This window comes from Equus caballus, chromosome X (genome assembly GCF_041296265.1).
Source record: "Equus caballus isolate H_3958 breed thoroughbred chromosome X, TB-T2T, whole genome shotgun sequence".
NCBI lineage: Eukaryota > Metazoa > Chordata > Mammalia > Perissodactyla > Equidae > Equus > Equus caballus.
The window spans coordinates 31,472,729-31,485,332 of record NC_091715.1 but is presented as its reverse complement, the minus strand read 5'-3'; the positions used below and the strand labels follow the sequence as shown (position 1 = coordinate 31,485,332).

Genomic DNA, 12,604 nt, shown 5'->3' with positions numbered 1-12,604 from the left:
TAGGGTCCCAGCAGGAAACAAATGGAACACTGAAACTGTGACACTGAGGAAAGATTAATAAAACGGCTATTTATAAAGGTGTGGTCAGGGTTAGTTAAGGGAAAGTAACAAGGGACAGTGAAGCTAGCAACAGCTGGGAGACTTCACCACTCATAGGCCTGAAGGGGTAAAGGAAAGGAGTGGTTACTGTAGCTCATAGGCTTGAAGGGGTAAAGGAAAGGAGTGGTTACTGTAGCTCTAGCCGTAGGAGAAGGCCTCCTGACAGGAGCCATAGCCCTAAGCAGAGGAATGTAGCCACTTTCCTTTGTGTCTCTTTGTGACAGCAGGAAAGAGCCAGGGAATAACTATATCAACCTCACTTTCCTCCCATCATTCAATCTCCTACTGGTACCTTCCTTTGGCCAAACTCAACCAAAATCCACAGGGCAAGAGAGCCCCATTGAAGCAGTTTATTAAGGTTTCCCCCTTTGGACAGAGAACAGTGTGAAGAAGGGTGAAAAGAAAATATGCACGGACAGATGCAGAACATCCAGAACAACGTCTTACAGTTATAATTGGCAGCATTTTTTCCTTTTTTTAGTGGTATGTAAAATACTGCTGCATCTTACAATCAATGATGTCTTAGAGTAAATGAATCCCAGTGTGTGCAAGGTGTCATAGAACTTTAGAGCTTGAGGGGAATTTAGATATCACTGACCCCAAGCCCCTAATTTTACAGATGAGAAAACTTGAGGCTGAGAGAGAGGAAATGTCTTGCTCAAAATCCACAGCAAGTAGCAGAGCTGGGAGTAGGAGCTAGGTCTCCTAACCATCAAACCTAATATTCTTTATGATGCACCACCCTCTTACAAGGCTAGATTAACAAAAATGTATTCCTGACTCAGGCCTCACATTTTTCACTGGCCTAAGCCAAGCTGGTATCCAAATGTTCTTCTCTATACCTGATTATCATCAGCAATACAAGAGCTAAATATTGACTGAAAATAGAAGAGACGTCACCTAGAAGATGTTTGATTAGTGTCATGGAATAAAGCTTTTAGGGGTTCTACTTCCTCAGGTTTAGAGGAGATTGCATCCAGATTCAGTTGGTCTTTACCGGAGTCAGCAGTTTGGAAGACTCACCTAGAATAAAAAATATCTGGGTCTTTCATTCCAAGTACTCCGAAACAAGGTCAGGCTGCACACCTGGGTAATGTCTTCAGGATAGTGACAGGAGAACACAAGAAAAAAAAGATGTTAGTAATCAAGCATATATTAGTGGGGGAGAACTAAAAATTGAGGAAGAAGGGCTCAAAAAAATAAAAAAGACAAGCAAATGGGGCATCTTAGGCCAATGTTCACATCAACTACAACCAACAAGCAATAGTCTTAAGTATCAAGGTCCATTCTGCCATATTCTCTACACCAATGCTTCTCAAAGTTTATTGTGCTTGTGAGTCAATTAAGGATGTTGATATAATGAGTATTCTGATTCAGTGGGTGTGGCTTGGGGGCCCAGCATTCTCCATTTCCAACAAGCTCCCTGGTGTTGCTAAAGCTGCTGGTTCATGAATCACACTTTGGAAAGCAAGTCTCTAGCTCATGACAACTGCAGAATTTCTCTCTAGGGTGCAGTTTGGTGAAGTACAAAGAGCATGGGCTTTGGGATCTGAACTGAGGAGCCCCATCTGGAGTGAGGCTCTGTTATTACGTACTAGTTGAGTAACCTGGGCAAATTACTTTACCTCTCTGAGACTCATGTGCTTTTTCTTTTTTCTTCCTTAAACACAGCTAATAAATTAGGTGACAATTTGGAAAGTACCTGATGCATAGTAGGTGATCAATAAATATCACTTTTGATCCCTTCCCTTGTCACTATCCATGATATATTGAGGGGAGGGCAAAGGGAGTGATGGTGTCAGGGTTCAGATTTATAGGAAGATAAGTGAGCAAAACCCAAAACGAGGGGTAGTTTCAACAGCAGAGCACCAAGAAGAGTTGTTCAACATGATCCTAGCCTTAGAAAACAGAAACCAGACACTCGTCCAATCTTGTGTGTTGATTTGCAAATGTGCTTTTCTCTTAAGCCAAGTATAAAAACAAGAGGAATAGGTGACATAAAATCAATGTTGAAAGACACACAACCCATGGGCTGGCCCCAGGGCCGAGTGGTTAAGTTCCCGCACTCTGCTTCGGCAGGGTTTCACGGGTTCAGATCCTGGGTACAGACATCGTGCTGCTCATCAGGCCATGCTGAGGTGGCATCCCACGTAGCACAACCAGAAGGACCTACAACTAGAATATACAATGAGGTACTGCGGGACTTTGGGGAGAAGAAGGAAAAAAAGATTGGATAAAGATATACAATCCATCTTCAAGTACTCAGGAATAACTTGCAATAGAACGCATTAGAGACATTAGGAAAGTGAATTTAATGAAAAAGACATTACACTTTGGAGCCAATACAGGGAGGCACAAAGCTTTGGTCTGAGGTACATATTCCACACATAAGCTTAGCAAGTAGGCATGTTAAGTATTGCTACTAAGTTTGCACTAAACATGGCAAGACAAGTAAACAGGAATGGTCTTTCATAGACGACAACAAAACCAAGAAAACTAGCAAAACGAATGCAGACCTTCCAACATCCCAAGAGAAGTTTTTTTAAAAAAATTGTTTCTTAGAATCCTTCCATCCTTTTTTCTCTCTCTCCTTAAAAACAAAGATACTGTATTATACACTTAAAATTTTAAGAGGGTAAATCTCATGTTAAGTGCCCTTACCACAACAACAACAAAAAAGAAATGAGCTATCAAGCCACAAAAAGAAATGGAGGAATGTTAAATGCATACTGACAAGTGAAAGAAGCAAGTTGGAAAAGCCTACATACCATATGATTCCAACTATATGACATTTTGAGAAAGGGCAAAACTATAGAGACAGTAAAAAGATCAGTGGTTGCAAGGCATTGGAATACAAGGGACCCTTCGGGCAGTGAAACTATTCTGTATGATAATGTAATTGTGGATCCGCGATATTATGCATTTGTCAAAACCCATCAAACTGTAAAACACCAAGAATGAATCCTAATATAAACTGTGGACTTTAATTACTAATGATGTGCCAATATTAATTCATCAATTGTAACAAATGTACCACACTAGTGAAAGATGTTAACAATCGGAGAAACTTGTGGAGGAAGGCGGCGGTACTATATGGGAACTCTCCGTACTTTCTGCTCAGTTTTTCTGGAAACCTAATACTGCTCTAAGAAATAAAGTCTATTAATTTAAAAACAAACAAACAATCAAAGAGATCAACTTCCTATCAGAGCAGGAGTTTAGGAGCGTAAAGTGGCAGCCAAAGCAGGTGGGTGCCAGGAACAAAGCAGAAGTGAACATACTCATATGTAGGTGACCAGCCTTTGGCACAGTTTGGAACATTACTTCCTTATTTCTTCCCCAAAAGAGACCTCATTCCAATGTCCCAGTGACTCTTAGCTGTTCTGAGGATACTGAATGTGTTTCTTCCTTCTCCAGCCCACTAAACCCTTGGACTCATCTTGAGGCCTGGAGAAAAACAGCCTGCCCATGACAACTACACTCGATCCAGGAATGGGGACCTAGTGCATTCAGAGTTGGCCCAATTCTTTTGCTGATGATGTGGTGTCCTTCTCAGAGTTTCTTTAAATATTTGCACAACATTTATTTTGAGGAACATATGCCTGGTGGGAGGAATACAAAGGAAATCCCCAGTGGAGGCAAACTCCTTTTCTGTATATTCTTAGCAATCCATGTCTGGCCCAAATACACCCCATTCAGCCAAACAAAAGCCCTGCCTCTAACCAGACCTGTCTTCCTAGAATTTGTCAATCATGAATTGTTCTTCAGGCACGGGGTCCCCTCCTCACTTATCTGCTCAAGCAGACGTTATTTCTTTCTGCCAATGCCACACTCTTCCTGAGAGTGGTTCTCCACCTCATAACCTTTTCAAGGATGTGTAGTGCCCCTTGCAATTTGGCACCCTGGGAAAAGGCCAGGCAGCCACCACTCACCCCCCCCCACTCCCTGCCAAAACTGGCTCCATGCATTCAGATGCTTTGCAGGCAAATGACTGTGAGAGAGGTGGATTCGGAAGTGACAGGAAAGAGCTGAAAATTAATACAATATTTTCATTAATCCACGTGGAAAAAAGCATTTAGGGCATCTCCTAAGGTTCTGGTGTGCACTCTATCAGTCAGAGGGACAATGTAAGAAGATCTTTAGGAATTAAGGAGGACAAATTAATTGGGGGTGGTAGGGAAGGTCAAAAGCAAGAAGATACAGGAAAGTCTAAACATCTCTTTCTTCGTATCAACTGAAAGCCAATGATCTTTCTTTAAAAATGTCCATTTATGAATAACGAATACTAGGAAAGGAAAGAAAATATATTCCCAACCCCCAATCACTCCAACTACAGTTCAACCATAATTGACGTAAACTGCTTTGTAATGAAACGTCTCCCTTCCGTACGTGTTTCCAAATGAGACAGATTTAAAAAGTTTTATTGTTGGGACTCATCAATTCCCGTGGATTTGCACAAACAAGTTTCAACTTCCTGGAGACAAAATGAACCTTTGGCTAAACTGAAAAAAATGCTTGGAAGGAGCAATCAGATTCTTTCCCAAGGCAGGTGTATCTAACAATAAAGAGGTAAAAAGAAAATATACAGATTCAAACACATACCTAGTTCTCTGCCCTTCTATTAAGGAGACACCTTTCCTTGAGCAACTGCCAACGATTTACACTTCTGCTTTGACTATTATAATGAAATATTTCATTTGCTTGCTGTATTGATTTCTGCCTCAATCAGAGGAAAAAGAAAGGAGAGACAAGTCTCCTCTTGGGCTGAAATACTGGAGAGAAAAATATTATCTACCACATTAAATGAATGTTTCGTCATTTACAGGCAATACTAACTGTATATTCTATTCCCCTTTCCAAACAGGAAAGGAGCCCTCTACCAGAATAGTTTGATGAACTCTAGTGAGGTAAATGAGGTACATCTGCTAATCGTTGAAACGCCATGCCTTCCTTAGAATGCCAAATACTAGTTTGTATTTCTATGGAATTTGTTTTGATGGAATCGCAAATTTCCTTCTGTAGATAAAAGGCATAATTCTCAACAACATCCCTGTGAGGAAGGCAGGTGTGATCTCCCTGACATGGGTGATAGGCAATGGGCCATAGAAAGAGATGGTCATTACACGGGAAGAGGGTGTTAAGGAAAGGGGTGGAAAGATGGTTTGCTTGCAGGTTCCACAACCTCTTAACAAAAAACTAACCACAGTTTTTCTCTCCATCAAATTAAACACTTTTTGCAATATTTATTATCTAATCAGATGAAGTAAGAAATTTCAGCCTAAGGATAAATAAATTACTATCACCTGCAATGGGTAACATAGTACAAAATAAGGTAGGGTTTTTTTTTTGTATTTTTTATGTACACTGAAGACCACATCATTGTACATAGAATGATTAAGACCTAACCGAGCATCTAGGAAAAGAGGGGCCTAAGAAATCATGAACAGAGTGCTATAACTAGCTCACTAATAATGACTTTTTTTCTCCTACAGTGAGTTAAAATTTACAAAGTATGTTTACATATGTTACCTCATTTGATATCTTCAATTACTCCAAGGTAGCCCGATCATTCCTATTTTACAGGCAAATAGATCAAGGCCTAGATTGGATTATTAACTTGACTGAGGTCACATGGTTGGTGAGCAGTCAAGTCAAGACTTGAGCTAACATCATCTGAGTCCAAGGTCAGGCTCCTTCCACCTCACCAGGGTTGCCTTGCAATTAATAACGTCCAGGTTAGCCAAATCCAATCTGCCATCATGACACAGAGTTAGTCCAAATAACATAGTCAAGATAATTTGTCCTCTAATGTGGTGTTTCTCATACTGTGATCCACTTGTATTAGAATCATCCAAGAAGCTTGATATAAAGGATGGAGATTTTGTTCAGTAGGTTTGCAGTAATGCTCTGGACTCAATGTATTAAATTCACACTCCAGATGAATCAGATAATCCTTTGGAATTCTTTTTTTTTTTTGAGGAAGATTAGCCCTGAGCTAACATCTGCTGCTAATCCTCCTCTTTTTGCTGAGGAAGACTGGCCCTGAGCTAACATCTGTGCCCATCTTCCTCTACTTTATATGTGGGACACCTACCACAGCATGGCTTGCCAAGTGGTGCCACGTCCACACCCGGGATCTGAACCGGTGAACCCCGGGCCGCTGAAGTGGAACGTGTGCACTTAACTGCTGCGCCACTGGGCCAGCCCTTGGAATTCTTGACGTGACTCAATTTCCAAGGCTATTGTTCAAATCTTTCCAGATACAATTTTTGTTATAGTTTTGCCTGTGTAGAATTCCTCCTATTTCTTTTCTTTAATTTCAGAGGCCATAAAAGATACCATTGTAGGAGGAAAGCTCTTCTGCCAACTTCTAAACGCAATGCTCAGTTTAACGTAAAATATCCACGTGGAAGAAAAACCAAACATTGATCACAGCCCCAAATGCCATAGGCTTTCACTTGGAAGGGCTTCTTGGACTTTATATTTCAATCCAGTTTGCTTCTAAAAGTGGGGTTTGCCCGTATTTCTTCCACAGCTTTCTCCTCCCGCATCACATACCAACCTTGGGGCAGCAGGCGATGACGAGACTAATATCACCGTGAATCAGATGGGCTCAATTCTTCCATTCGTTACTTAAGTACCTAATGATCATTGGTTGTATATTTGTGTAAGTTTCTTAAGGAAAAGGAGGCCAAGAATACAAAGTCCCATCAAAATATCTTTGTTTTTGGTGGTTTTCTGACTTAGAAAATCTACATCCTGATGATTCCAGTGACAATAACAACATATGTGAAATGAGAGCTGATAAGCTGAATCTTCCACGTGTCCTGCAGGTGCTATTTACAAACTGAATGGATAAAGTCAGGCTTTTAAGCTTGCCCATTTCCCTTTACAACTTGTTTGATTCAACAGAGGGAAAATTGAGGGCTGACACCTCCAAACAAGGAGCAGGATGCTCCAGGCAAGGCCATGGTCTCTTCTGAGAAGTTGACATGCTGGGCCAGAGAGCACACTCCATATTTTTATCTACACTAAGACAGGCTGGGATGAATTGTCTAGGGTGGTGGCTACAGTACTTGTAGAGGGGCTGATTTTTAAAGACCAACCAGTAAGCGTATTCAGAGATTTTTCTTGATCTGTGTCAGCCCTGGTTTCCTTATCTGTTAACTGGAAGTTAGAAACAGTGGTCTCTAAAGATGCCTACCGGTCTAACATTCTATGCATTACTTTTCTTGTTATTTTCACTTATTCCACAAACATTTTTTTAATTACCCACTCTGAACTAAGCATGGGGGATGTAGCTGTGAAAAAGCATGAATATTGTCTCTGCCCTTATGAATCTTACTTTCTAGGGATGTGGCAGAGACGAAACCAACACAGGCATTAAAGGACTCATTACATGAATAGTGTATTATAATTGTGATGTGTGCAGTGAAGAGGAACTAGAGGCAGGCCATTGTGACCAGATTTCCCTGAGCAGGTAACATTTAAGATGTTGATGATTAATGGAAATCAGGCCAATGAGGAGAAGGAGCAAGAAGATTCCTCGCAAAGGCCATGAGATGGGATAGAGCCTGGGACAATTGAGAAGCAGAAAAATGCACTGTGTGGCTAAAGAGAAGGGAGGAGGAGGCAGCAACCCTCTTATGCAGGGCCTTGCAGACCGTGAGCAAGAATTTGGATTTTATTGTCAGGACAATGGAAAGCCGCGGAGGGTTTTAAAGCACGACCAGATTTGCATTTTTTAAAAGATCACCCTGAAGATGGACAGGTAGATAATGATAAACAAGTATAACTAATGGTAGAAGGTGAATATAGGTGGTGGGTTTAAGGGTGTTCACTGTAAAATTATTTCAACTTTTCTGTATGTTTGAACATTTTAAAATAACATGTTCAGAAAATCTGGCCATAGTATGGAGAATGGATTGAGAGAGGGGAAGAGTGGCTGCATAAATAGTAGCTAGGAGTCTTGTACTAATCATAGAGAGGAGTGATGGTAGCTTGGACTAGGGCGGTGGCATGGAGACAGCGAGAATTGGACAGGCTTTCGAGATATTTGGGAGGTAGAATCAATATGATTTCCTGATTGACTGTGTCTCAGGGTAAGGGAGAGACATAAATCAAAGAACACTACCCAGTGTCTGGCGAATGTAACTGGGTAGGATGATGGTACCAGCTACTGAGACAGCATGTACTGGAGGAGAAAGACATGGGTGCGAGGGAGAGGGTGGAATGAAGAATTCAGTTCTGAATGTGCTGAAAACATGAGATACCCTGTTGGAGATATCAGATAGGCAGTTTTTTTTGGATCTGGGTCTGGGGCTGAGAAGAAGGGTCTAGGTTGGAGATGTGAGTTTGAAGTTATAAGCACATAAATGGTCATAAAACCATGAGAGTACCATACATAGTAAGGCCTGAGAGGATGTATAAAGAAAGATGTAAAGAACAAGCACCAAAGAATCCAGTGTTTGACAATTATGTAGAGAATGGGCGAAGACAGAGGAGAGGGAACAACTAACGACACAGAAAAATGAGGCCTATATGATATTCCAGAAGGCCTCTATTGAGGGGCTTTTGGGTTGTTTCCAATCTTTTGAAACAAATACCTTTGTATGCACTCATTTCTCACATGTGTATCTATCTCTGCAGAATACTCAAAAGTGGAATTGATGTGTAATATATATCTCTGATTTTGAATGTCAAAGTGTTTATTTCTGAAAGAAAAGACTGCTTAGAAAAGCCACCAAACATGGACAACTTAGTTAACCATATTTAATGTGGCATTTGATAGGACTGGTTAAATAAATTTTATATATCCCTGTAAGGTAATACCCTGTAGCCATAAAAAGAATAAGGAGGCCAATATATTCTGATATGGAAGGGGAGGAAAGAAGACTGACTTTTGACAGTTTTGAACTATTTGAATTTTGTGCCATTCACACATATTACCTATATTTTAAAATATTCTTTGTACTTCTACACCATACTTAGTAAAAAAAAAAAAAAAAAAAGAAAAAAGAGTGACCTAAAGATCAATTTACCTTCTATTTCTGAGAACACCACCAACAGGATTCTGATAGACTTCCACATACCTGGGTTTTGTGTTATGAAAATACCCAGTTAGATGTTGAATTTTATGAACCATGATACAGAGAATTGCTTTAATTGTGGCAAAGGTCTGAACACATAACGTTCATGGTCGTCTTGAATTCAAGTTATAAATTTTGGATTTTGCCACTTTTATCATTAGTGAATAAATAATATTTTGTCTACTTTAGTGATGTCTCCTGACTTCACCATCACCATCCTCTCACCTCCCCTAAAAATGCCATTGAAGACAGAATGAGTCACATGAAGTCTGAAGACAATTTATCTTTCCACTATAGGAATTAGTGATGATTTTATTCTTTTTGTTTTCTATTTTTAAGGAGGGCAACATAGGGATATGGGTGTGAGTTTAAAAAATTGTACCATGTGGGAGCTAGCCCTGTGGCATAGTGGTTAAGTTCAGTGCACTCTGCTTTGGCAGCCTGGGTTCACAGCTTTGGATCTCAGGTGCAGACCTACACCACTTGTCAGCCATGCTGTGGTGGCAACCCACATATAAAATGGAGGAAGATTGGTACAGATGTTAGCTCAGGGCTAATCTTCCTCAGCAAAAAAAAAAAAGTACCATATGTACTAAACTACACTAGATCAATAAACTCAATTTTCTAGAATTAGCCTATTTTTGAATAATATTGAAAATGGATTGCTTATTCCTTTACTAAGACTAGTGCTAAATATATTCTTAAATCTGTTTTCAAAACTCAAGAAGAAATTTAGAATATGGAACAATTAGCCACAATAAGCCTGAAGATGATTCTAGCTTTCCTACTACTAAAATCCAGTTTCTATCCTTTTAAGGATTTTATATAAATTCAAGTGAAAAAATGAGTTGAGGGGCTAGAATATGACTCCAGAAGAAGACTGAGTTAGGTATGTTCCTATTCAAAGAATCCAACTCTGCTCCACCTTCCTCCATCCACATCCTCCTGTCCACCCCGATAAGCATAGTATCATGCCAAGGACTACACTGAAAAGAATGCTGGCCTAGGAGGCACATCCTGGATTTAAGTTTGGATACAGTTACAGCCTCTGTATGATCCTGGGCAAGTCATTTCAGCTCTCTGGGCTTCAGATTTGGAATCTGCAAAATGAGGAACCAGGTTGGAGCTCCCTTCCCTTTCAGCTTTTACTGCCTTCACATCTAAGTTTGGTGGCTAAAGCATATCGAATTCCAGGTGACAGAAAGTATGGTAGACTGAACTATTGGCCCCAATTCTTCATCCCTTCTTGCATCCTTACTCTTGCCATGGCTGCATTATGAGCAGACTGTATTTCCCTGCCTCTTGATTTTGGGCTTGGCCATGTGACTTCCTTTAACCAATGGGATATCAGTAGACATGACACAAGCAGGGGCTCAATATGTACATTATTTCTTATTCCCTTTTAGTTAATGGCTTAGAACATTTTATAAAATAAGTGTTAACAATAGAGCTCTCTAATAGCTAGGTCATAAGTAGGGTGATCCTACGTTCCAATTTTCCCAGGTCAATTCTGGGTTACCATTGCTGTAATGATTTAGCTCTCTCTACTCTCAAAAGTGGACTGATTTAGATTGTAAACTATATAGTCACCATAGAAAAACCTGTCTGTTCATCTTGAAAACTCAGCCGGTTAATCCAGAACTTTGCTACAATAACAGAGCCACCCCCTTGCCCCAGCAACCACCCCTACAATGCCTTCTTTGGCTCATGGGGATTCCCAGGATGAGGAGAGGGTAGCCAGTATCCCTTCTTCTTCCTCTCTAAGTGATCTACATTTTTAGTGACCCCCTTTACCTCAAACCATTTGAGGAAATCTAAAGTAACTCATAATTAGAAAAAGTTTGGGGACCCCCCATCTCAACTGTAGTTTCAGATAAACTTGCGCCATTTCCCTTATGGTGTAAAATCTATGAATCACCACGCAATTTGCTTGTTGACAGGACAGTGTGGTACACTTTCTATCATCCAATCAAGAAGGCGCTGGCCCATGGACATAGAGAGATACATGCTTTTTTAGACACTGGGCAAGATCCTAAACATTCATAACACTGACATCTCTCCCCTCATGTCCCAATACCCTCAAGTGAGAAATAGCAGGAAGCAGAATCCCAGGTCCCAAGCCTGTTACTGGTAGGAAATGGCAGCCAGACAGTCCCTGGAGGCCTCGTTTTGGTGCAGTGGTACCTTCAGAGCCTACACTTCCCCATGCTGGAACGGAGCATGAGTACACCCTCTACAGGAGTCCCAGGATTGTCAGCCATCTCCTGCCAAAGGCGTTGCTCTTCCCCATGAGAGTCCATCCAATCCACGTTCTTCCCATGGCTCACACCTAAAGAAGGGAAAGACGAGCATTACACTTCACAGATGAAATGTTCTGATCTCCTGGAAGGTACCTATCAACCTCTGAGGGGATCTTTTGACCAGAAAGCCCTTCACTGGCTTGTTCTCACTTACCATATCTAATGAGTAGTGTTAGAATGGAATATATCCTTTGCAGCTTGCACTACTCTCTTCTGCCGAGATGATAAGAAACAAATCTGGACAGCCCTGGCGGCTCATTTCTTTCCCACTTTGTAGTTTGGCAGAGAGCTGGCTCATCTGAACTGAGTTAACATGACAGAAGAATAGGCTGAATGGGCCCCGGGGCTCTCCCTTTCTAACTAGGCTACTTCTCTGACCTGAGTTTTCATTTTAGTGGTATAGATATTCTTGACTCTCCTTAATCTATAAATAAGTAGAGCATCATAGGAATGTGGTGCTTCTCAACGGGAATGTTGCCCATGGTGCATGCAGACCATCTACATCTGGCATAAGCTATGGGATAAGGAGAATTTGGGGGGGCTGCATGTGTTCTACTATTGTAATTTTCTTCCCAATTCACTCCGTTATAGTTGTGTCTTATGGCACCAGTGGTGTGTTTCCATGACCCATTTGAACAACATTGGATGCTATTTTTTTTAGGGGAAAAAATGACTTCCTTTCACTCAACTAGTTATGAGTAATGGCTGCAAGTGATCTACTGAGAAGACGATGAATCAAGTTGGTCTCAGAAGTCTTTCTCTCCCCTATCAGAAGCCTGTGCTGTCCTGGTGATCCTATCCTGAGCAAAACCTGAACTTAGGCCCAAGAAAGTAGTTGAAATTCAATTAGACTAAAGTGTAAATGATATTTTTTGAAAGGACTGAATATAAACATTATACATCCCGAGCTTCTAGCTGGAGGATACAAAGCTATACAGTAATACTTTTATTTTAACAATGAACAGATCCTTAGCTAAAGGATTAGGGCATCTGTGGTAATTTTAGGAATCAGCTAAGCTGAAATTACATATACACCTACTACATATCACACCTCCAGGAACCACTCCCCTGCTTCATGCCCAGTCACAGACCATCTCAGGGCCCCAAGGTCCCTCA

The 12,604-nt window shown here is 40.8% G+C and overlaps 1 protein-coding gene across 8 annotated transcripts in view; it reads right to left on the bottom strand.

Annotated features, from left to right (window-relative positions):
* The window catches only part of SYTL5 (synaptotagmin like 5), a 277,903-nt gene that overhangs the window by 43,047 nt on the left and 222,252 nt on the right, over window positions 1–12,604 (bottom strand). For 5 of the 8 annotated variants that reach the window (XM_070257790.1, XM_070257791.1, XM_070257792.1 and 2 more), the window contains one exon: window positions 8,856–11,517. In XM_070257790.1, coding sequence (XP_070113891.1) covers window positions 11,375–11,517 — 143 coding nt within the window. In that variant the 3' untranslated portion in view covers window positions 8,856–11,374. Of the gene's footprint in view, window positions 1–8,855; window positions 11,518–12,604 lie in introns of those variants that run through there. The other 3 variants (XM_014728802.3, XM_014728803.3, XM_023633544.2) reach the window with 1 other exon arrangement.